Source organism: Equus quagga, chromosome 15 (genome assembly GCF_021613505.1).
Source record: "Equus quagga isolate Etosha38 chromosome 15, UCLA_HA_Equagga_1.0, whole genome shotgun sequence".
NCBI classification, from domain to species: Eukaryota; Metazoa; Chordata; class Mammalia; order Perissodactyla; family Equidae; genus Equus; species Equus quagga.
Genome location: NC_060281.1, coordinates 80,695,976 through 80,721,218, shown reverse-complemented (window position 1 = coordinate 80,721,218; position 25,243 = coordinate 80,695,976). Strand labels below are relative to the sequence as shown.

At 53.5% G+C, this 25,243-nt stretch overlaps 1 protein-coding gene across 6 annotated transcripts in view; it reads left to right on the top strand.

The window, feature by feature from the left end:
- The window catches only part of FAM222A (family with sequence similarity 222 member A), a 55,338-nt gene extending 34,009 nt beyond the window's left edge, over positions 1-21,329 (top strand). For 5 of the 6 annotated variants that reach the window (XM_046640482.1, XM_046640483.1, XM_046640481.1 and 2 more), the window contains exon 3: positions 18,860-21,329. In XM_046640482.1, the coding sequence (XP_046496438.1) occupies positions 18,860-20,139 (1,280 nt within the window). In that variant the 3' untranslated portion in view covers positions 20,140-21,329. Of the gene's footprint in view, positions 1-18,104; positions 18,495-18,859 lie in introns of those variants that run through there. The other variant, XM_046640485.1, reaches the window with a different exon arrangement.
- Positions 21,330-25,243: the final 3,914 nt, after the last annotated feature.

The window sequence follows — 25,243 nt, the reverse complement described above, 5'->3', positions numbered from 1 at the left end:
TTCTTTCTTTGGAAGAATTTTTGTTGGGTTTTGCGATCGGTGTTACACTTGCATCATAAAGACAATGGAGGGTTTCCTTTTTTCTCCATGCTTTGTAACAGTGCAAGTAGAAATGGATTATCTGTTCTTTGAAGATTAGTTGATCCTCCATGACACAGGCTGGGTTAGGGCATTTATTTGGGGGGGGGGGTAGCTCTTAGATTTTCTTCTGTAATAATTGATGTTTTAATTGTTCTGCTTCTTGAATGAGTTTGGCAAATTATGTTTCTCTAGAAAAGTGTCCATTTTACCTAGGTTTTCAAATTTATTTGCATGAAGTTGCACAAAATAATTTAAATTCTTTTAAGTGAGTATTGCACCTTTATTCCTTATATTGTATATTTTGTGTTCCCCTTCCCCCATTTTTCTTGATTAGGTTATTTAGCTAATGAGTCTATCCCCTTTCCCAAAGATCTATCTTTAGGATTTATTAGCAGTTACCCTTGTCTGATTTCTAATTCATTCATTTATGCTTTAATCTTTATTAAAATCTTCCTCTTGTTTACTTTTTTTTTAATTCCTTGAGTCAGAGGCTTAAATCTTTATACTGATAAAAAGAGAAAAAAGCAAAATTAAGGTGGTGAATTCTCTGAGCACTGCTTTAGCTGTATCCTATAACTTCTAATACGTATTATTTTTCATCGTCATTATTTTCTAGATATTTTATGATTTTGCCTTTGATTTTTTTCTTTGACCTAAGGCTCATTTGAGTTCCGCCTATCCACACAGATAGTAGGAGCTTTAGTGTTTTGTTATTTCTAGTTTTATTGCATTATATTCAGAGAACGATGTCTATGATTTCTACTTTTTTGGACTTTAGTGAGATTTTCTTTGTGATATAATCTATGATCATTTTGGTGAGTTTTGTGACTTTTTAATGGGGATTTGAAAAGATGTGGCTCTGTTTTCAGGATTCAGAGTTTGGTGTAGATCAATTATACCTGCCCCACTGATTATGTTAGTTAGGTCTTCTGTACCTTGCTTACCTGTCATGGACAGAGAAATGAATTCGATGCCTCCTGCTGATGTGTTCCAGTCCATTTCTTCTTGTAGCACCTATAGCTTTGGCCTTATAAATGGTGATGCCATGTTATTTAACACATAGATCATACCTTAAATTTTCACAGTGAATTGCATCCTCCTTTGCCATATTGAATACTTTTGGGGCAGATTCAATTTTATCTGTTAAGATGGTAATCTCTGCTTTTTTAATTCACATTTTTCTTGAAACTTTTGCCAACTCTTTTATTTCAACCTTTCTGAATTACTCTCCTTAGACATGACTCATCATGACTACAGAGTTGGCTTAAGCTTTGTGATCCGAACTGAATGCCTTTAAAAAAAATTTTAATAGGAGAGTTTCGTCCATTTACATTTATTGATATGACAGAGGTCTGGTCTTAGTTCAATCATTTTGTGCTTTGTTTTAATTGCTTTGGAAAGTGTTTCTCTCTGTGATCTGTGTTCTCTGCAATCATGAGGAAGCCTGGTGTTTTGTTCTAGTGGTATAACTTTAAATAATACCCTAGTATTCTATTTCTTTAGAACAGTATCTATAACTTTCCATATGCTGAACAAAATGATGAAATCAGCGCACCTCCTTTTTCTCTCTACAACACCTTCTTGGAGTTCATTTGGTACTTTTAAACCTCTATTACCTGGCATCAGCTTTAGATGATAGCTTTTGATCCCAGCTACTGAAGGTGAGGACATCATGTACCTACACCACTGTCCCTCTCTCTTCTCTCCCGCTCCCTTCTGCTGTTAGAGACACCATGACTCTATTCCCAGGGCTTGTAATGTCAGCATCTGGTTCCATCACCACAGTCCCACAGTGGTTTCCATCTCGTCTCCTGGATAAATAGGGTCAGTGCTCACCACCAGTTCTTTTGTCTTACCTTCCCGTCATCTGAAGTTGGCCCTCTAGTCTGCGGCTTAAGGCCTCCTGTGAACAACACTCCTGGAGTTCCCACATGTACAGAATGGTCTGTCTGTCACCTTTCTACTTGAATAAGTGAAAAATAATCCCTGGGTCACTTCGTTCCCTTGAAGGTTTTTACAGACTTTGTTCTATTCTCTTCCAACGTTGAATGTTGCCATGGAGAAGTTGAAGCCTGATTTTCCCTCATTTATATTTCATTTTGATCTTTCCATATCTTTCATCTCATTACTTCACTAGCAGGTGTCTTGGGGTTGACTGTTCACGTCTATTTTTCCTGGAACACGGCACCGTGGCCTCTCGACAGGTAGATTCAAGGCTTCTATCATTTCAGTTTTCCTTCTTTTGGGGACTCCAGTTAGGCACAGACTGGCTGTCTTTCACCTGTCTTCCCTCTGTTCCCTCTTCTGATCAAGCCTTTCTAACTCCTTACTTTCTTTTCATTTTGCTCACTTTTCTTCCTGTGTTTTCTGCACCTTCCTTTTTTTGCCTTGTTCTCATTCCATTTCCTCTTTTAGTTTTATGATGAGGTTTCCCCCCCTACTCTTGTATATCTGCTTTGTGGTTTTGCTTTATACAAACACTTACTTACTATGTTTTTTCCTTCACCAAGGAAATAGTTGGCCATAATCTTCATCTCTTCTGTGGCCACATTATTCTGACGGGAAGTGTTTTTTGCCAACCATTACTTTGCTTACGTTTTGCCTTCCCTTTATTTTTCTTACACATTTGGATTGGGTCCTATGCGGGGTCAGTTTTGATTGCTTGCCTGTGGAGGAGGTGAGTTTTTCCCAGCCCAACTATTTCCCTCCCGTTGCCTCAGAGATAGACAGGTTCCTACAAATATGGCGTGTCTGCAGGATTTCTTATTTAGCCCCACCTCCTTTGCTCTTTGGAGCCAGGGGGATCTAGGGAACCTCTGTCACCAGCTGCTGCAGGCTTGGTTTCACTGCTGCAAAGAAGGGGTTTAGATTTTGTACCTCAGGGTGTGTCCCTCCCATCTGGGAAGTGTACACTGCTGGCTCTTTCTCCAATCTACAGCTGTGGCACCCTCTCTCTGCTTCCTCCCTCCCTCACCCCTACTTGATCTCTGCTGCTTTGGGCAGCCTATATACCTGGGGTTTTTGTTGTTGTTGTTGTTTGTTGTTGTTTTGTTTTAGGGGTTTAGCTGTCTCCTAGTTTTGCCAAAAATGGAATTTGTGTTTTTATTCCATGTTGCTTTCAGAGTATTTCCGGAAAGAGAAGGGGGCCCTAAGATGTTATATCAACATCCTCAAAACTGAAGGTCCTCTGATGATTTTCTTTCAGAGATGGGGGTTTAGAGAAATATTTGCATTATCAAAAATAGAACAGTGACAGATAATTTGGAAAGGCCTTTGGTTTCAAGGAAAAATGTTCTCCTTGCACAGTCCCCTTCACTCCTTTATGTGACCTCCAGGGAGAACATCTCATTCTCTTTTACAAAATTAAGTACTTCACTGAATGGATTGTCCATGACACACAATTCAGAAAGCATAAGAACTTACAGTGAAAAATAACTCTCCTTCCCAGAGGAAACCAGCGTTAGCAGTTTCTTAAATCCTCTCCTGAAAAATAGGCGCATGTGTGAGAGGCAGTAAATACCCTGTACATAAACATTTGCACCCCTACACTCTTCTAAGCTCCTTGCCTTTTTTCCTTTTTTTTTCTTACCAATATATCTTGGAGCTTATTCCCCATCAGACTGAAAGAATGCCCTCCTTCTTTCTAACAGCTGCCCTGTATTCTATCTCATGGACAAAGAATGGTAATATATTTACCCCCGTGTTGATGGACGTTTACATTGTTTCTAGTCTCTTGCGATTCTGAACAGTGCTGTAACGAACATCTTTATACATGTTTGTATCTGCAAAAAAATTCTTCCAGGATGGACTTGTTGGCTCAGAGGGTCTGTGCATTTTAACCTTTGATTGTTGCTGACCAGCTGGCTGGAGGCAGCGGCTTGGCCCAAGGACCTGGGCTGGCCGTTCCTTCCTACTCCAAGGCCGAAACTAGAGAGTGCAGAAGGCCACTAAGGATGTCCTGCTTACCCTGCCCACTCAGACCCTTTGACATCTCTGCACTTATTGGAAAAGACACTGACTCTGCCTATAATTGAAGAGCACAGGAAAGAGGGAGGCAGGAAGGGAGGGAGATAAGCAAATTGAATTGGGTGCCCTGCTGCCGGTCAAGGCCTGGACACTTGGCAGGGGCGGCTCCTGCCCTTTCCTCCTGGGCATGAGTCTTGGGTGATCAGGCCCTGAACTGACCCTCTGGTCCCTGTAGCCCCAAGGCAGAACCGAGACAGGAAGGGCTGGCCTTGAGCTCTGTGACCAGGCCTTGTGCTCTGCTGCATTTCTCACCAAGGGAGAAAGGTCTCGACTGGGCCACGTACAACATGACCTTGGGCAAGTCGATGGGCCTCTTTGGGCCTGTGCTCCCCTTCTGCAAAGCAAGGGGTCAGATTAGACGGACCTAAGAAGCCATCCAGCACTGACCGTCTGCCATGATATGTCAGGAGCCCAGTAAGGAGAAGATGTGGCCCAGTCTGAGACCCCCTCCGTCCTCTTCCTGTAAAAGCGGATCACAGCAGCCTGACGACACAGGGCTGTACTGAGGACTGGCCACCACTTATGCCCAAAACATGGCCAGTAAACCAGAAATTACTGCAGTTCACCTCTCTGGAACCTGAGGTCAGGCAGGCGGTGGGGCTGGGGGCACGGGTGGCTGTGTGTCCAGGAGCCTGGGTGGCTGGCTGTTGTAGCCTGTTCCAGGTGACTGGAGAAAGTGACCTGGAACAAAACAAAGGAAAAAAGATGTGGGGGGGAGGAAAGACCATTCTCCTTCCCCTGTCTCAGGCCTCAGATCGTGGGCTGCTCCCAGCTGGCCAGAGTCCCTGGGTCCCAGACAGGACCTGCCCACCCCTGGGACAGAAACCTGTTTTTCTCAGCTGCTCAGGACCTTCCCTGCTAATAAATATTTGATTTCCTCATCATGGTGTTGATACATAAACTTTGAGTCACATGCCGCTGAAAGTACAGGCTGTGCAGAGAGCCCCAGAGAGGCACCACGGGGGGCGGGGCACTGTGGCAGTTGTCCCGGAGACTGACATGGGCTTTCGCCCTTGCTCTGCCGGACCCTGAGGCTTTGGGACCAAGATGATCGGGGGGTCAAATCCTGGCTGTGCCCTGAGTGGGGCATGTATGTGGTCTTGGGCGAGTGAGTGATCAGCCCTCTATGGGCCTCAGTTTCCTCCACTGTGACATGGGGGTAAGAACAGAAGGAGAGAACCCCCCAGGGCCTGGGAGGAGACTCAAACCCTTTACCTGCCCCCACACCCATACCCATGAGGGGACAGGAGATTCTCAGGCCCATCGCTCTCATCTTCATGGACCAGACGCTTCGAAGGGCTTGCTAACCTAAGGAGATCCGGGAGCGGCCCTTCTCCCCAGCTCCCACCCCTCCCCCACCCTCTGCCAACAACCCCGACCGCCCCCCCACCCCCACCCGAAGGCTGGAGCCACTGCCTCAGCCAGCCTAGTGAGTATTCCTGCAGGTGCAGCTGCTTCCACTGACACTAATAAAATACGGAAGAAACAAAGCAATTTAAAATTCCAATAAAATTAAAGACAAACCTCTGGCCGCACAGCAGATTCAATTACGTAGCTGTTGCTGAGTGCAGCCTGGGGGTGGAAGCAGGGTCCGGTGCCGCCCCTGCCGGGGGAGCCCAGCCTGGGAGAGGACAGAGGCTCGGAGACGGCAGGGCAGGCGAGGGCCGGACAGTTAGCCCCCTTCTGTGACTTAAATAAAAATAAGCTCTTAGGAAACTAGGAAGGCAAGCAGCTTCCTTCATCTGTTACAGGGCATCCAAGCACAGTCCACAGCAAACCCACCCAAGGCTGATAGAATCTGCATCGCGGCCTTTGCCCCCGTCCAGAGGTCCTGGCCAGCTCAGTAAGACCGGGAAAATAAATAACAAGTTCTGAGGGTGAGCAAGAAGTGAAACTAGCTGCAGAGAAACCCCAAGAGAATAAGACTTCAGCAAGATTGCGGATATAAGATCAACATACAAATGCAATTATATTCCTGTCCAACGGAAGTTGGCAGACTTTTTCTGTAAAGAGCTGATATTTTTGGCCCTGCAGACTCTACATTCTCGATTCCAACTACTCATCTCTGCTGCACTGTCACGCGAAAACTGCCACAGACTCACGGAAATGAATGGGCATGGCTGTGTTCCAATAAAACTTTATTTACAAACGCAGGCAGTGGGCCGGATTTGGCTGGCTCCTGCTCTAGCCAACAACAAAGAGTTGGGAAATGCATTTTACAAAAAAGATACTGTTACAATTTCTTTGGTAACAGCTTTATGTGTACATTAACAGGTACCATACAATTCACATGCCATACAATTTACCCATCCAAGTGTACTAGTCAGTACTTTTTTTAGCATAAATTCAGAGTTGTGTAATCATCACCACCATCAAATTCCAGAACATTTTCTCATCACCCCAAAAAGAAACCCCGTATCCATGAGTGGTCAGTCCCCATTTCCTCACAGCCCTAAGCAACCACGGAACTACTTTCTGTCTCTATAGATAGACCTATTCTGGACGTTTCTTATATGTAAATGGAATCATACAATATGTGGCCTTTTGTGTCTGGCTTTTTTCACTTAGTATAATGTTTTCAAGGTTCATCCATGAAGTATCACGTCAGTACTTTTTTTTTTTTTTTAAAGATTTTATTTTTTCCTTTTTCTCCCCAAAGTCCCCCGGTACATAGTTGTCTATTCTTCGTTGTGGGTCCTTCTAGTTGTGGCATATGGGATGCTGCCTCAGCATGGTTTGATGAGCAGTGCTATGTCCACACACAGGATTCGAAACAACGAAACACTGGGCCGCCTGCAGCAGGGCACGTGAACTTAACCACTCGGCCACGGGGCCAGCCCCACATGTTAGTACTTGCTATTGCCAAGTAACATTCCATTGTATGGATATGCCGTGTTTTATTTACCATTTATCAGTTGATGGACATTTGGGTTGTTGCCACATTTTGGACTATTGTGAAGAATGCTGCTATGAACATTCATGTACAAGTTTTTGTGTGAACATATGTTTTCATTTCTCTTAAAGATTTTTTTATTTTTCCTTTTTCTCCCAAAGCCCTCTGGTACATAGTTCTCTATTTTAGTTGTAGGTCCTTCTAGTTGTGGCATGTGGGATGCCGCCTCAGCATGGCTTGATGAGCGGTGCCGTGTCCGTGCCCAGGATTCAAACTGGCGAAACCCTGGGCCGCCGAAGCAGAGCGTGCAAACTTAACCACTTGGCTACAGGGCCAGCCCCTGTTTTCATTTCTCTTGCATATATACCTAGGAGTGGAATCGCTGGGTCACATGGTAACTGTGTGCTTAATTTTTTTAGGAACTGCCAGACTGTTTCAAAGTAGCTGTGTCATTTTACATTCCCACCAGCAGTGTGAGGGTTCCAGTTTCTCCACATCCTCACCAACACTTAACCATCTGTCTTTTTAATTATAGCCATGCTAGTGGATATAAAGTGGTATCTCATGGTTTTCATTTGCATTTCCCTAACGGCTAAGGATGTTGAGCATCTTTTTATGGTTTCTTAGCCTTTGCCTATCTTCTTTGAAGAAATGTCTATCCTGCTCTTTTGCCCATTTTTTAATTGGATTGTCTTTTTATTACTAAGTTGTAAAAGTTCTGTATATATAAGTCCCTTATCAGATACATGATTGCAAATATTTTCTCCTGTTCTAGGGTCGTCTTTTTCACTTTCTTTATGGTGTCCTTTCAAGCACAAAACGTTTTAATTTTGATGAATTCAAAATTTCTTTTGTCGCTTAGACTTTTGGTGTTGAATCTAAGAAGGCTTTGCTTAATCCTAGGTCACGAAAATTTATTCCTTTGTTTTCTTCTAAGAGTTTTCTAGTTTTAGCTCTTAGATCAGGACTGCGATCCATCTTGACTTAATTTTTGTGTATGGTGTGAGGGAGGGGCCCAACTTCATCCTTTTGCATGTGGTTATCTTGCCCCAGCACCATTTGTTGAAGAGACCAATCCTTCTCTATTGAATCGTTTTGGCTCCCTTGGCAAAAATCAATTGACCACAATTGACCACAAATGTGAGGGTTTATTTGTGGATTTTCAGTTCTGCTCTGTTGATCTGTATGTCTGTCCTCATGCCAGTACCACACTGTCTTGATTACTGTAGTTTTGTAATAAGTAGTGAAATCAGAAAATGTGAGTCCTCCAACTTTGTCTTTCTTTTTCAAGATTGTTTTCACTCTTCTGGGCCCCATGAATTTTAGGATCAGCTTGTCACTTTGTGCAAGGAAGCCATCTGGCATTTTGACAGAGATTGTGTTGGATCTGTAGATCAATTTAGGGAGTTTTGCCATCTTGATATTTCATCTTCCAATCCGTAAACATGAGATGTCTTTTTATTTATTTAAACTTTCTTCAGTTTCTTTCAACAACATTTTGTAGTTTTCAGATTATAAGTTTTGCTCTTCTTCTGTTAAATTTATTTCTAAGTATTTTGTCCTTTTTGATGCGATTGTATATAGAATTGTTTCCTCGATTTCATTTTGGATTGTTCACAATTGAAGTTTTGTATGTTGATCTTGTATCCTGCAGCTTTGCTGAACTTGTTTATTCTAATGGTTTTTTAGTGGATTTCATAGGATTTTCCATGTGCAAGATTATGTCATTTGTGAATAGAGAGAGTTTTACTTCTTGTTCTTTAGCGTGAACGCCTTTTCTTTCTTTTTCTTGTCTAATTGCCCTGGCTAGAATCTTCAGTACAATGTTGAATAGAAGTGGCAAGTGTGGACATCCGTGTCTTTTTCTGATTTTAAAGGGAAAGTTTTCAGTCTCTTACCATTAAATATGACATTAGCTGCAGGTTTTTCCTAGATATTCTTTATCGGGTTAAGGAAGTTCCCTTCTATCCTAGTTTGCTGAGGTCTTTATCATGAAGGGACCTTGGATTATGTCAGATAGTCCAATTTCTGTGTCTATTGAGATCACCATGTGATGGCCCTTTATTCTCTCAATATGCTGTATGACATTAATTGAGTTTTGGACATTCACCCTGCATTCCTGGGATAGGTCCCACTTGGTCGTGGTGGATAACGCTTTTTACATGTTGCTAGATTCAGTTTGCTAGTATTTTGTTGATTTTTTGCATGTCCATTCATAAGGCATATTAGGCTGTAGTTATTTTGTGGTGTCTTTCGTTTTGCTATCAGAGTAATACTAGCGTCACGGAATTAGTTTGCAAGTGTTCTCTCCTGTTCCCTTTTTTCAGAAGAGTTTGTGAAAAATTCCCATTAGTTCTTTACATGATTGGTAGAATTCACCCTCTAGGCCTGGGCATTTCTTTGTGGATACTGTTTTGATTACTAATTCCATCTCTTTACTTGTTACAGGTCTATTCAGATTTTCTATTTCTTCTTAAGTCAGTTTTGGTAGTTTGTATCTATCTAGGGATTGTCTATAAGTTTATTCAATGATACTTTTTTAAAGACCTAAATAAACTTAGATATAGGTTATGGACAGATTCAATATGGAAAAAATTCAATTCAGTTCAATCCCTACATCCTTACCATCTGTGGGTGTGTACACCTTGAAAAGCTGACTTTGAAACTGATAAAGAACAAAGGGTCAAGAATAGCCGAGGTGCCCTTGACAAAGAAGAATAAGGGTGGGGGAGGGGCTAGCACTGCCGGGGCTTCAGGCTGAGATGGTGGGATCAGCACAGGGTCAGAGGGGCCCAGGGGGTAGAGCCGAGCATCTGGAAATGAATTGACACAGATGTGAGCTCAACCTAAGACAGCGCAGGCCTTGCAGATCCCTGGGGATGGACATGCAGCCCTGGGACAACTGGCCGTCCATGTGGAATAAATGGCCCTGGAGCCTTACCTCACACCATACACAAAAGGGACTTCCAGCCAGACTAAAAATCTAATACCGTGGAAAGCAAAACCATACCATTCTTTGAAGAAAATGACAGAGAATATCGTCCTCAAGACGGGAAAGATTTCCAAACTGAGAGAAAAAAAGCACAAAGGAAACAGGTCGGACCACATTAAAATTAAAAACTGAGGCTCAGCAAAATACACTGTTAAAAAATGTCAGAACAAGCCAAAAATTGAGAGAGGGTGTCTGAAGCACTTATAATGGACCAGTGTCCCAAAGAGAGAGCCACAGAGAACCTTTCTCCACAGGCTACAGAAAGACTGCAACGGGGATGGGCAGGGAGCCGGGGGTGGGCGGGAGGGGGTGAGGCCGGGAGTGAGCGCTGGAGACGAGACTGGAGTGAGGAGGGAAGGAGCGGATGAGTCAGACCAACGCAGATGTGGATGGAGACAGACGGGAGTAGGTACGTACACTGCCAAAAGGAGGGAGAGATGAGGCAGCAGTTCCAAGGGCAGAGACAGCCGCCATGAAGACAGAGACAGGCAGCAATGTAGTGGGGTGAGACGGGGACACAGACACAGCCAGGGGCCTGGCTACAGGGAGAGAGGGGGGAGTGGGCTCCCGAAGACAGAGCCCGGTCAGAGAGCAGGTAAGGGAAACTGAGGTGCAAGCAAGGGGCAGGAAAGTCAGTCTGGGGAGGGATTAAAGTGCTCCAAGCTCCACCTACAGGGACCTTGTCGGCCACTCCAGGGCTCTAGCCGGGGCTCAGGAGGTGTGGAAGGCGCGTGTGGATACACACATGTGCCTGTGAGCACCTGCCCATCTCTGTATGTGCAGGACATCCCTGAGTGTCTGGGAATGTGTGGCTCACGTGTGGCCCCAAGCTTCGGAGCATGTCTGTGAGCTCACACAGGTGTGTGTGCATGTACGTGGTTAGAGAATAAGAGAGGATCCTTGTGCAGTGCCCAGCGATAACCACTGCCCTGAACAGCCCAGTCAGGCCCAGAATGTGCTGGAAGGCAGGCAGCCAGCCTTTTTGAGCACCCGGTATGCATCAAGCCTCTGACATCATCCTCTTATTTACTCTTCCCTCGTCCCCTTAGGGAAAATGGAGGCCAGGGAGCTGTGGTCACGTCTCTGAGGTCCCCTAGCTGGTCCTGGGGCACCTGGATTCACAGCCGGGTCTGACCTCAGATGCCCTCCGCTGCCACGAGGTCAGAGGGCTGGGGCTGAGGGCAGGTCAGGTTGCCAACCACCCTGAACCTCCACACAGCTCTCCCAGCCCGGGCCGAGAACAGCTGCGTCTGCCCTGGCCCGCCGCTTCCCCCGCCCCCCCCGGGCAGCCTCATTAGGGATTCTGCCGGTGCCACCAGCTAATTAGTGTCACATTAATTGAGCATTCAGGAGGCTGCCACCTCCAAGGGCAGAGTGTCAGCAGCAAAGGGGAATGCAGATGTGTGCTGCTCCTGCCTGGGGGCTGAGGCCAGGCCCCATGTCCGGGAACCCCTTCTGTCCTGGATTCCTCTCCTTCCCCCATTTCAGCACAGATAATGCGCACTGTGACTTCCAGAGCCTTAAGAGGCAATAGACAAAACCTGTGACAGCGTGAGAAAGAGATGGCGTTTGCTCAACACCCACTGTGTGCCTGGCACATCTTTAATCCTCCCGCCCCTCGTATGGGAAAGCTACAGTTACCTCCATCTCACAGTCAAAAAATCTGGGGTCCACCGAGGAAACAACTTCTCCAGGGGGGTGTCCGGTGGATCCGTAGGAACCCGCGTTCCTCTGGACAGTACCTGGAGGGTCTGGCATATATCCACTGTAGATGCCTGGGGTCCCCCAGAGAGCCCTGGAGTGTAGGAGCAGGAATTCTGGGCTGGCGTCCTGGCCCTGCCCCATCCACCACCATCCCCACCTCCACCTGCCCCCTCCAGGAGCAAGTACCACATGCCTTACGGTACAGAGGATCACGAGGACTTCAGCAGCCCGGGCCATGTGCACCCCTTCATTCCCTTACAGATGAGAAACTGAGGCTCACGTTCAGTGGCTGCCCGAGGTCACCCACAGCAAGTGGCAAAGCTGGGTGTCAAACCGCCTGCCCCGACTCCAGCCGGAGTCCAAGTGTCTCACCTCTCCACCGTCTCTACAGCAGAGCCCGCACCCCCTCCCTCTCCCGCTCCCTCCCCCTCCTCACGGCTTCTGAAAGGCCCCTGCCGAGTCCCACTCCCCTGTCTCCCTGTAGCGACATTAAACCCCACTCAAAGAGCAGCTTTTAATTGGCTTAATATACTCGTTAATAACCACGTCTACTTAACGCACCTGTAAAAGGCCCATAACATTCACTTAATGGCAGCGGCGGCTCCCAGCACTTCCAGCCAGCCTTTTAAATTTCCCGACAAGGCTTTAATGGGGGCCACGGCGGGCAGGCAGAGCAGGGGCAAGAGCAGCCCAGTTCACAGGGCGGGCGCCTTTGTCTCTGCGCACACGGGAGTCCCGCTTCTGTCTGGCAGCTCCCCGGCGCCTCGCCTCTCGAGGGCCTCGGAACAGGGGATGCGCCAGGCTCTGCACTGTCACTCATGTGATGCGCCCCAAGCACCTGCTGTGGCTCCATGTGTTCTTTTAGGCATAGGGTGGTGAGAAGGAGCAGGGTTTGCCCTCAGGGCCTCCAAATTTAGCCCAGGAGACATGTCGACAGACAGCTACAGCATGGGAGTCCTGGGGCAGAACGTGAGGGGAGGCTGCTTGGATGGCGGGGGGCGGCATGCATCTCGGCTGAGAGCTGGAGGGTCAGAGGCAGCAGAGTGGGGGGATGTAAGCAACCCCTCTTACATCATTCTCCCAGCATACGACTCAGACACCACTCTGTGCCAGGCACTGCATGCACCATTCCACCCAACCCCAGATTCACCACTCTGGGTCAGGTACTTGGGGGGCCCCAGAGACGGGGCACTTCCCACCGCCTGTGGGGCGGAGGAGGCAGACGGGGACAGACCAGATGAGCGGGGTGTCCAGGCCATCAGCACAAGGAGGCATCATTCAAGCTGCACTTTAAAGGACCTGGGGATTTTGGTTAGCGGGGGAAGGCGCGTCAGCTTCAGAGAACCGGCCCACACACGGCGTCTGTGGTGCCCCGGGATTGAGAGCTGGGGCCCAGGGGACAGAGGACCAGGGCTCAAATCCTGGCTCATAAATCCTTCTCTGCCACCAGAGCTCTCAACCTGGTGGCCCATGAGCCACATCCCACCCACATCCCCTAAGTTTTCATGCCCAGCTGGGGCATTTCTGCTGGGGGCCTCCTGGGTGCTCTGTCTCATGAGCCAGTTGGGCTGCTCCCAGGACACTTCCCTCCTGATGCCCCTTTTCCTGCCTGTTTTCTCCGCAGGAGCCTGAGGGGTCCTGTGAAGGCCTGCGTCAGGGCACCTCTGTCCTCTGCTCCCCACCACCCAATGCGGAGTGAGGCCCAGGTCCTCACAGTGGCCCCCAAGGCCCAGCCCGTTTGCACTGCGTGCCCCCCACGTCCCGGGTCCATCTTCTACGACCCTCCCCTGCTGCCTCTGCTTCCCCAGACTCGCCTTGCCCACTGCCCCTGGCCCTTGTGCCTGCTGTCCCCACTGCCGAGGTCGCGCTTTCATCAACATCCACGTGGCTCACCCCCTCACCTCCTTCCGCTCTCTTCTCAAAGCCACTTTATCAGGGAATTCTTCTTCACTAACCACCATGTCCAAACCAGGCGCCCCGCCACCCTGTCACTCTTGGCCCCTCATACCCCACTGTCCCAGGGACTATGGCCGTGTGCCAAATTACCCCAAAACTCGATGGTGTCAAACAGCCATTTAATATACTTGGGAAAAGAGACGGGGATGGTGTCTCTGCTCCATGATGTCGTTTGGGGGGTGGAGGTGGGGTGCATCTGCTGGGAGACCCAAGCTGCTCCTCACACATCGGGTGGTTGATGCTGGCTGTTGGCCGAAATAGCCACACACGGCCCCTCCATGGGGCCTGGGCTTCCTCAGAACACGGTGGCCGGGTCTCAGAGATGGACAGAGAGAGACACACACACACACACACACACACACACACACACACACACACGCACACACACACAGACCTACCTGGATTCCAGGCAGAAGCCATACTGCCTTCTACAGCCCAACCACGAAGGTGACACAGCACCACCTCCGCGTTATATTCAGTAGAATCAAGTCGCTAAACTAGTTCACGTTCAAGCGAAGGAGAATTAGACTCCACTCTTTGTGGGAGGACTGTCAGAATCAGTGGACATGTTTTAAACCCACTACCCCGCTTCCTTCCTGCACGTGGGGCTTGCTGCTGCCTGACACGTTACACACTGTTGACTGTGCTCGCGCTCCCCGAGGGCAGGGACTTGGTCTGCTCTGACTGCTGCGGCATCGCCAAGGCCCGGTACAGGGCCTGGCATATGAGGGGCTCGGGAAGCATCTGGTGGATGCGGGGCTGGAAGGAGGCTTCCAAAAGGCAGCTTTCCACAGGGCTGTCTGTCCGGCTTAGTTCCTCACAGGACAAATTCTCCCAAGCGTCCCGACCGGCAGTGGATGGGGGTTCCCAGGCTGGACGGGTCTGTCTGGCCACAGCCTCGTTGTCCTGACACCCAGGGTGGCTCAGGAGAAAGCCCCTCAGGAACAAGGCGTAAAGCAGGGGTTGCAAACTCTAAGGCCCACAAGGGCCACAGTGGCACAGCGAGCAGGCCAGGTTTGAGACAAGGGACTCCGGTGACCTGCAGGCCCACGCCCACCTAAAGGCACTCATGTTCAAAACACTGGGGAGCATCCAGCCCGTGTCCAGGTGACACCTGGGCTCCAGGGGCAAGGCAAAGCCGAGGGCAGGGTGAGAGCTGCCTGGCCCTGAGGCCTCTCTGAGCCGCCAGGCTGACATTATGGTCCCTCCTCAGGACTGTCGTCTCCTAATTCTGTGGAAGAAGGGGGACTCTCCCGGCTTCATCCGGGGCCTGCCTCGGGGTACAGGTGGGGTGAAGGTGACCTCCAAGGCAGGCAGACCACGTCCAGATGCCAGCTCTGCCCCTCTCGGTTGTGTGGTCTCAGAAGCTCTGAGCTCCCGTGTCCTCATCTGTAAAATGGGGGCCCGTGTTAGTTATCTACTGCTGTGTAACAAGTGGCTCCAGAATGTGGTGGCTTCAAACATCAGTAGTCATGCATTCTCTCTTGCGGGTTCTGTGGATCAGGAATTCAGGGGCGGCTTAGCTGGGTAGCTCTGCCCTGTGTCTCTTACAAGTTATAGTCAGATGTCGACAGGGGCTGCAGCCATCTGAAGGCTTGACCGGGGCCAGAGGACCTGCTTCCAAGAAGGCTCACATGGCTGTTGGCAGGAGGCCCTGGTTCGTCTCCACGTGGGGCTCCCCGTGGCTGCTCCGGTGTCCTCACGTGGCAGCTGCTTCCCCCACGGCAAGTGATCCAGGAGAGAATGAGGGAGGAGGAAGCCACGGTGCCTTTTATGGCCTCGCTCCTTCACTTCCACAGTATCTCATAGGTCACACAGCCGTGTCTGGAGTGAGAGGACCACAGTAGGGCGTGACTACCAGGAGGTCAGACTCCTTGGGGTGGGGGGCGTGGCAGATCTTGGAGGCCGCCTGCCATAACTTGTCTGCTTTCTTATCTGCAAAATGGGGACCACTTCCCACCTCTCAGAGCTGTTACGGCTCCAGACCACAGGAGCAAAGCTGTCGGCACAGAGCCTGGCACGTACCAAGCGCTCACCTGTGTTAGGGCACCCCCATCAGCTCCCACGAAAGCTGGAGGACCAGCCCACCCTCCCTGTGCCCTGCTCACCCATCGGGGGCCCCTTCTTTCAATGAGTGGGAACTAGTAACAGGCATTGCTTTTTCTTCTTCTTCTTAAGGTTTTAAACACCTAATTTATTCCATCCATTAGATAGATTTTGTAGATTTAATCATTTTCACAGTTGGTGGCTCATTGGATACTCAAGATAAACTCCAAATGAAAGTATAATGGTGAGGACAAATGAGTTTTCACACCACAATGGCAGAAACTTGCTTGGGAAGAGAGTTTAAGAGGAACAAAAATATATACAGATATCATTTTTTTTTCCTCCCGGCAGCCGCTTTTGCTGACTACAGTAGGTTACCACAGTTAATTTCACCAGTTTTGTTCATCTGTAAAATTGCATAAAAGTGACATTTTTGTGCTCATTATAGCAACTGCTGATTTATGACTGGTAAATGAAGAGCTGGCCCCTTTTTTGCGGGCCTCTCCGAGCGGCGCTAAGTGCCCATGAAATTGCTTGTATAATGTAGTTTAAATCCAGTCTCGGAGAAAGATTCCCCCGTTGGCCAAAGTGACATTTCCATTCTCCACACTGGGTTTATCTGAGGCCACGCAGGAGTGGGCTGCCCCAGGCAGGGTCCGGATGGGGACCCGTGGCCGGCCCAGCCTCGGCTTCCCCTGCCAGGCCCAGGTTAGGCCGCAGGGGTGGAGTGGACTGGGTGCCCACCCCTTCCTGCCTGCTGCCCTGCCCAGCTCTGGCACATCCCTGCCCCTGAGGGCAAAGGGGAGTGACCTTTCTAACACCACCCCTGCCCCGCCTGCCCTGCCTGCCTCATCACTCCCGTGGCTGCAGCACTGCTGACACTGGGGCCAGACCGTTCTTTGGGGCAGGGGCTGCCCTGGGCATCGTAGGATGTTTAGCAGCATCCTAGGCCCTTCCCCACATTGTGACAACCAAACTCCTCTCCAGACACGGCCAGTGTGTCCTGGGGCAGGACCCCTGAGCATCTCTGGCTCGCTCGGGCCCCCCGCCTCTGGAACCACTGCTCCCCATCTTCTCTCCTCCACCTGTCTGCTCGGGCTTCTGCTCTTACTCTCAGTTAGTTACACCTCCCGCCCGGACGTGCCTCCTCACCCCCGGCCCTTTGCCCGCGCCGTTTCTTCTGCCTGCAGTATGCTTCTCTCCTTATCCTTTGCTGGGAGCCTGCTTCTTCTGGAAGGCCGTCTCTGACGCCCACCCACCGGGTGAGGCTCCCTTGTGTCTCCACGCCGCCTGCACCTCCCATCACAGCAGCATTGGGCTCCGACTGGCTGTGAGCCCACAGGGGTCGTGGGTGAGGCTCTGCAAGGATGGGATGTGGAACGTGGCCTTCCAGTTGGTGGGGAGGCCTGGCAGGGGGTGGGGTCTGCCTTCTGTCCCAGACAACACTAGGCCCGCCTGTGGAGGAGCCCCTTCCCCTCCCAGGAAGGCCCTTGTCCCTGGCAGATGGGGAGGGTATTAACACACTTAGCGAGCACCCCCTTCTGCTAACGGGCTCCACCACAGGACTCGGTAACTCACAGCCACCCTGGGAGGTAGTGTTAGCTGCAGTGTAACCCCATTTTACAGAGGAGGCCACTGAGGCTCAGCGTGGTGAAACCCCCCCCCCCCAGCCCCCCTGGCACAGTCACTGGTGGGCCCCTTGGCACAGTCAGTCCTTGAGGCCACTCCACAGACCTGGCACCATCATTATCCCCATTCCACAGGTGGGGAGACTGAGGCTCAGCCAGACAAACAGCTTGCCCAGGGCCACACAGCCCCCCCACCAGGCAGGATCCACCAGGCCTGCCAGCTCCAAAGCCAGGGTCTTTCCATCTGCCTCACATAGGGCCCGGCTCCCTTCCCCGCCCCAGGGAGGGTCCTGCGCAGCACTGAGGAGCATCTCAGGACCAGGGAGGGGCTCTGGATGGGAGAAGGGGGTCTGCCCAACGGCAACCCGCCTCCCCTGGACAAGGACCAGTTGTGCCCACTGGCATTGGGGACAGCCAGCCTGTCACAGAGTACACCCTTCAGCTGACAGCTTACAGAAAAGGCAGCGGCCACCACGCTGGTCGTACAGGGGACAGCAGGCTCAAGGAGGGGATGGGCAGCCAGTGGGGGCGGAACCCCTCCTCACCCGCCTGGCCATGGAACCAGGGAACCTGAGGGTGGGGATGGAAGCCAACAGCAGCGGCTCCCGCTTCACCTCCTCCTCTGCGCCAGGCCCCGTGCTGGGCCCTGTTCACACAGCAACGCTTAACCATCCCAGGAGGTCGCAGGTCATCATCAGCCCATTTTACAGATGAGGGAAGGGAGGCACCGAGAGGAAAGTGAGGGGGTGGAAGGAATGAACACCCCCCAGAGCAGTTGAAAATGAAAGACAGCCGTACAGAGTGCCCTAGAGGGTGTGCAGCCCCCAGGACTCCTGTGCTCCGCCGTGGGGAGGGCAGCCTGGCACAGTCTCTTGGGCATTTTCCCCTGAAACTGAACATTCTTCCCTCCCGCATCCCAGCAATTCTGCCCCTGGGCATATTCCCAAGAGAACGCACTGAATCCGTGAACCGGGGGCCGTAGCACTATTCCGATGAGCCCCGTGCTGGAAGTGACCCCAAGGCCATCAACAGCAGGCAGGATGAGTAAATAGTGACACAGTCACACGAACACCACACAGCAGCGAGAAAGAACGGACCGCCACCCCCCACGGCCACCTGGATCAATCTCAAGACATAACCTCGAGAGACAGAGGCCCGACACAAATGAGTGTGCACTGCACGGGCCCATCTCACCACGTCCAGACACAACGAGTCCAGGGTGTCAGAGCAGGAGAGCCGTCACTGCACTGGAGGGGCACAGGCATTGTCCCGTCCCTAGGCTTAGGGTCACGTGAGTGTGTTCTGTCTGTGACAGTTCAGCAAGCTCATGACATGCGTGGTTCCTTCTGTCCTCTACTCCTTCATCCAAAGCTTAAAAACAGAGAAGGAATGAATGAAGGAGCAAATGAATGAACAGAGAAACAGGCGAGGGAAGGGCGAGTCCTGGGGAGCAGTGGGGGTGTGGCCTCCGGGGTCCCTGGGTCGCAGGGCTGGCTCTCACCTGTGCTTCCCTCTCCTTGCTTGTCCCCGCAGGCGAGACAGTGGCCAGCTCCATGCATTCCTCCCGCTACCCGAGCCCGGCCGAGCTGGACGCCTACGCCGAGAAGGTGGCCAACAGCCCGCTCTCCATCAAGATCTTTCCCACCAACATCCGTGTGCCCCAGCACAAGCATCTCAGCCGCACCGTCAACGGCTATGACACCAGCGGCCAGCGCTACAGCCCCTACCCGCAGCACAGCGCCGGCTACCAGGGCCTGCTGGCCATCGTCAAGGCCGCCGTCTCCGCCTCTGGGGTGTCCGCGCCCGCTGGGCCCGCCAAGAGCGTGCTCAAGAGCGCCGAGGGCAAGCGGACCAAGCTGTCGCCGGCCGCCGTGCAGGTGGGCATCGCGCCCTACCCCGCACCCAGCACGCTGGGGCCGCTGGCCTACCCCAAGCCGCCTGAGGCGCCCGCCCCGCCACCCGGCCTGCCCGCGGCCGCCCCCGCCGCCTCGGTCATCCCCCTGCCCGGCCGCGGCCTGCCCCTGCCACCCTCCAACCTGCCCTCCATCCACAGCCTCCTCTACCAGCTCAACCAGCAGTGCCAGGCCCCGGGCGCCGTGCCCCCCGCCTGCCAGGGCGTGGCCATCCCCCACCCCAGCCCGGCCAAGCACGGCCCGGTGCCCAGCTTCCCCAGCATGGCCTACGCGGCCCCCGGCGGCCTGCCTGACTGCCGGAAGGGCCCCGAGCTGGGCCAGGGCAGCACACCGGCCTTGACGTTGGCCGGCGCCACCAAGCCTGCAGGGTACGCGGACGGTGGCCTGGATTACCTGCTGTGGCCGCAGAAGCCGCCCCCACCGCCGCCCCAGCCGCTTCGGGCCTACAGCGGGGGCACGGTGGCCAGCAAGTCCCCCGAGGCCTGCGGGGGGCGGGCGTACGAGCGGGCCAGCGGGTCGCCCCTCAACTGTGGCGTGGGGCTGCCCGCCAGCTTCACTGTGGGCCAGTACTTCACCGCCCCCTGGAACAGCGTGCTGGTGACTCCCACCAGCGACTGCTACAACCCCGCGGCGGCGGCAGTGGCGGTCACCGAGCTGGGGCCCGGGGCGGCCCGGGAGCTGGCGGGGCCCCCCGCAGAGGCCCTCTCAGGCCTGCCCAGCAAGGGCATGTGCAACACGGCGGTGCTCAGCAGCAGCCTGCAGTCGTTGGAGTGTCTCATCAGTGACATCCGGCCGGCCTGCATCAAGGAGCAGATGCTGGGCAAGGGCTACGAGGCGGTGGCCGTGCCCCGGCTGCTCGACCACCAGCACGCCCACATCCGCCTGCCCGTCTACAGATAAGGCCTGCCCGACGGACAGATGGACCGGGTGCTGAGGAGGGGCAGGCCACAGAACAGGGTGGGCGGCACAAGGGGCACCCAGCCCTGCCCCGAGTCCGGGTGCCCACTGATGCCCGCAGGGAAGCCAGGCCAGCCGCTGCCATGCGGCCACTCGTCAGGGAGGGGCAAGGCGACCTGGCTCACCAAGGCCCCTCCCCCTCATCAGCTGCCCCAGGACACAGGGAGGCCCCGGGGCAGCCACTGATGTCCACGCCTCCCTTCATCCGAGCTGGCAGAGGCCGCGAGAGAGAAACCACTTAGAAACAGGAATCATTCTTTGTGGCTCTCCAGGAGAGGGGCTCAGGCGGGGGTGGGGGGATGTGGGAGGAGGTGTGGGGGGGGGGGGGCCTATAGGACATCACTGGGCTCACAGTGTCCCCCACTGGCCAATCTGGGTGAAGACAACTCTATTTGAGGCTCCAGGGACCTGCAGTCCCCCTGCTCCTCCTCCTCCAGACTCTCCTTCCCCTCCCCCCATTCCATCCCAACACAGAAAAATCGCACCCCCATCCCCGTTCTCCAAACCCTGGACTACCACCTTCCTCCTTCCCTCTAGTACATCTAACAGGGCTGCTGGGCACAGTTGTGCAGACTGTGCACTGCACAAGGGCACCTCGTCCAAGGAGACACCACTTGCATCCTAGACTTGTATATTTATTATGGCAATTTTCCGAATCCTGAGGAAGGGGTGCCACTTTCCTATTCGCACAAAGGCACCACAGGGGCTAACAATGGGCCTGCCATCCTAGACCCCATCCGAGGGACCCTACCCTTCCTTCTTCAGGGGTTCTCCTAGGAGCCAGTGAGGAGGCAATCTACTGGGTTTACTTGGGAGACCCCATCTAACTCCTTTCCTGCGAGCCGCCCGAAGGCCCATCCCACACCCTCGACGCGCGGGAAGGCAGGCAGGGTCCCCCCACTGAGCCCCCGAGTCCCGGCCCCTCTGGCGCTCCGGAAGCGGTACTGTATCTTTCTCCAAGGCCTGTTCAAGCACTAAGTGCATTTACAAATCTCTGAGAATGTTTTTTTTTATACTAAAATTGACCATTATATTCTACTGTGAGAAGTGCAGTCTGCACTATATTGTTTTAAAAACGAAGAGAAAGAAAAAAAAGGCAAACAGGCGGTGCCTCGGCTGTGGGCTCGTTGGCAGCTCTGGGTCTTGCTCTTTCCGTCGTCCTCCCCGCGGGTGTGCAGTGGCCAGCGCCACCCGGCTGGGCGTGTTAGTCACTCCTCCAGCTCTTTTGGGAACCAAACCCGGGCCCCTCTGGCTGGTCCCCCGAATGGTGCAGAGGGGTTGGGGGTGGGGGGGCCCGGCATCACTAAATTCCTTCCCAGCTCTTCCTCTGTGCCTGGCACACTCCAAGCTTGGCAGCATGGCTGGGGACAGGCCAGAGTGGCTGAGCAGTGGCATCTCCCCGGCCAGTCCCAGCACACACCCACCCCCTGCCCAGGTGCCTGGGGATTTGCAGGAGACCACCCCCACCCCCAACCCCTCCCAGGGTGCTCAGCATTTATCAGGCCCTTGCTGTGTGCTGGGCATCTCATCGACACCATGTCTCAGTGGAGCCTCGCCACCCCTTGCAAGGTAGCGGGGGGTTGAGAGGAGAAAGTGACGCTCAGAGATGTGAAGTACACACAGAAGGCACACAATAGGTCTGTGGAAAGCTCAAACCCCATAGCACGGACTCGTCCTCACATCCTGTCCCCACCTCCTCCCCTGGCCCACTGGCCTGACATCTGGGCAGTTACGTGGGCCTCCCCTGCCATGCACAGAGCCCTGTCCGGGTGCCTGGCGTGGTGAGGTCCAGGGCAGAAGCGGGAACAGAGGGAACACCCTGGATGCACCCTGTGGTGGGGCCTCCACCTCTCTCCGGCCAGGCCCGGAGCCCGGGAGGAAATGCAGCTCCGAGAGCAAGGGGCCTGTCCAGGGCAGGCCCAGCCCTCCTGAGCTGCTCAACCAACCTACACACCCTGGAGGGCAGGGGCGGGCGTCCTGCTGGGTGAGGAGCTGGGCCTCCGGGAGCAGTCCTAAACCAGACGTCGACAAGAGCTTTTCTGACCTCCGTAATCGAGTCTCAGCAGCCCTCTCAGGGATGTCATACCACTGTCTCCGCGGTCCAGACAGGGACACAGATCAGAGACCAGCCCCAGGACGGCATCCAGCCCACGCCCGCCCTGCACCAGGCGGCCTCCACCACTCCAGCCTCTCCCCCGGCCTCCCCCTCATGCAGGACTGAAGCCCAGGGCGGCCCCCGGAGGCAGGCGAGCCCAGCAGGCCCAGATGGATGTGGGTTCGAATCCTGCCATTGCTTCTCTGGGTGGCCCTGCACCAGTCCGTCCCCAGCCTGCCGCAGAGCTGGAATTCAAGGAGACAAAGGCGCCGTGTGGGTCCCGGAGGGGGCGGGGCGGCAGGGTCTACAGCCAGGTTTAGGACCTGTCCCAGGGGCCACGACTGCGGCCACCTCAGCACCAACGTGGTGTGTGGGGAGCCCAGGCCCACCCACACTGGGGCATCTGGAGACGGGGAAGGAAGGGAGATCAGAGCCACCCCCAGGCCAGGCCCCTCTCACTTGGAGATCAGGGCTGGGGACCCGCCTCTTCTCCTGGGAAGCCTCCTTGTCCTCTGCAGGGCCAGTCTGCGTGCAGGGCAGGTGGGGGCACGTGGCACACCAGGCTGGGCTGGGGTTCTAGTCCTGGCACCTGCTCCCTGGGTGCTCTGGCGGGGCACCTTCTCCCTGGGAGCCGAGCCAGCTGATCTCAAAGGGCCCTCCAGCTTCGCCATTCTGGCATGCAGCCCCCCTGCCCTTTATTTGTACAGTCACCTTTGATTACACATTGGAGAAACAGTGCAGGTGACAAGGACAATATTACTGTCATTGCTACAATTACCAACAGCCCACTACTGTAGGCAGACGGGTCATCAGGCTCGGCGCTAAATGGTATTTAGTCCTCACACCTGTGCAGGTGCACGTGATACAGGTGCACATTCCTGTGTCACAGACCAGGCTAGTGAGGCCCAGAGAGGGGCAGTCATTTGCCCCAAGTCACACAGCTGAGGATGGAGAATGGAAAAGCAGCTAAGATAGAACACGGGCTCCGACTCAGAATCTGAGCTCTTAACTGCTGCGCTATGCACAAAAGATAAAACCCCCGCCAAGCCCCAAATGTGGCCCATTTGGCCCTGGAACTTAGGTGCAGCCTTGGATCCCACACCCCAGCTGCCGGGACTTCACGCTGGGGGAAGGAGTGGGGCGGGGGGCAGGATCCTCCATGCCGTCCAGCCCCGGGCAGAGCTGCCCCCCTCCCCGTCTCTAAGCGTCTCCCTGGGGCACTGGGATCCCCTCTCCAGGCAGCTGTCGCCGGCCCACAGCCCATAGAGCAAGCTGCCCAGGCTGGTGGCCCCCCGGAGCTGGCGCCCGGCCTCACCTGTCCCCACCACTCGCGCAGAGCAACCGTGCGACAACGGCACATCTGCCGGACATCGGCGCTGCCCCGATGAGCTTCGGCAAATACCTGAGCGGAGGGCCGGTGTAGGGGACACTCCCCTTTCCCAGGTGGCCCCCCGGCTTTCTTGACCCATATCCCGCCTTTAGGGCACGCCCCCGTCTCTGGGAGGGGAAGCTGACGCAGGTTAGACCCTGACTTGCCTCGAAACAGCCACCACCCCCGCCCAGCCACGCCCAGCCACGCCCACGTGGCTGCCACGTGCGCCCGGTTCGCTTGCTGCACTGCGCCTGCGCGTCTCGGGCACTCTTCAAGGTCCCTGGCCGTCCCCACCTGTCCCCCGCGCTGGCGTGGAAGGTGGGGTCCGGCCAGTGGGGTGGGTGAGGCTGGTGACAAAAGGTGTTCTAGTTAAATTACCACCATCACCGGCTCACCAGGGTGGCAGGGGCAGAGGAGGAGGCAGGGAGCCCGGCCTCAGCATCCCACTGACTCCATGTGTGACCCTGGGCGACTCATGTGGCCTCTCTGAGCTTCAGTTCCAGAGGTCAGAAGGAGCCGTGGCCCCCAGTGACGGGGAGGGTGCCAGTGAGGTGTGATGCACCAGCATGTGGCCTTTGGCAAGGGACCGCCCCCTCTGAGCCACCTATTTCTCAATTGTAGAGTGACGTTAATATTCAAAGCACGACCGTGTGGGGTTGAACATAGCAAAGGGCTGGTCAAATGCCCCAGGCAGCACAGCGCCCCTTTCATAGAAGAGGCCCCAAAAGTTAGGTGTGTTATTTCTGTCATGACCTAGTCCAGATGATTTTCACCTTGGAAAGTGGGTTTCCAGGTTAAAAGAGTTTGAGAAACACATGCATATCCTGCCCCCACCCCGTTCCACCTTGGAGACCCAGGAATCATATGAGCATATTAAAGGCTCTGACAAGTCCTGCAGGCAAGATACCCTTTCAACTTTAACCCAGCATTTCCCTAACTTTTAAAATCACCTTTGTTGTTGATATTAAGATCCCAAGGAACAAACCGGACTTCAGGAAACACTGAGTCCTACCTCTTGTTTGCAATTGGGGAAACTAAGTCCCCTCTCCTCTCTGGGCCTCAGTTTCCCTAACTGTAACACAAAGACTTCTAATGAGTTTGTAGCAGAGCAAGGACTGGAATCCAACGCTGACCCGGAGTCGTTGGGCCTCAACTCTGGAGCCACAACATCCTAACTGGTCTTTGTCCACCTTGTCAAACTAGGCCCAAAGGAGGGGGAAGACCCCCAGGGAGAGAGAGGAGGACTTCATTTGAGGAGTGGGGATGAGTACCCCTATTTTGAAAAGGAGAAAAGTGAGGTTCAGAGAGGGGAGGCAACTTGCCTGAGGGCGCACAGCAACCAGGTCCTGGACCTTCCAGGGGTGGATCTAGGCTGCCTACTTTCCTTGTGGGTGAGTAGGTGGATTTCTGAGTCTTACAGCTTCAGCGCATACCTAATGGGGAACTCAGCTGGGCCTCTTCCCGACGGTGTCCCCTGAGTCCCCCGGTCTCCTCTGAGGAGGCGTCTGGGTGTGACTGCAGCGCCCCCTGGTGGCCAGTCTCCGGGATCCGCAGCCTCACCCCACACCAGCCAAAGGCGG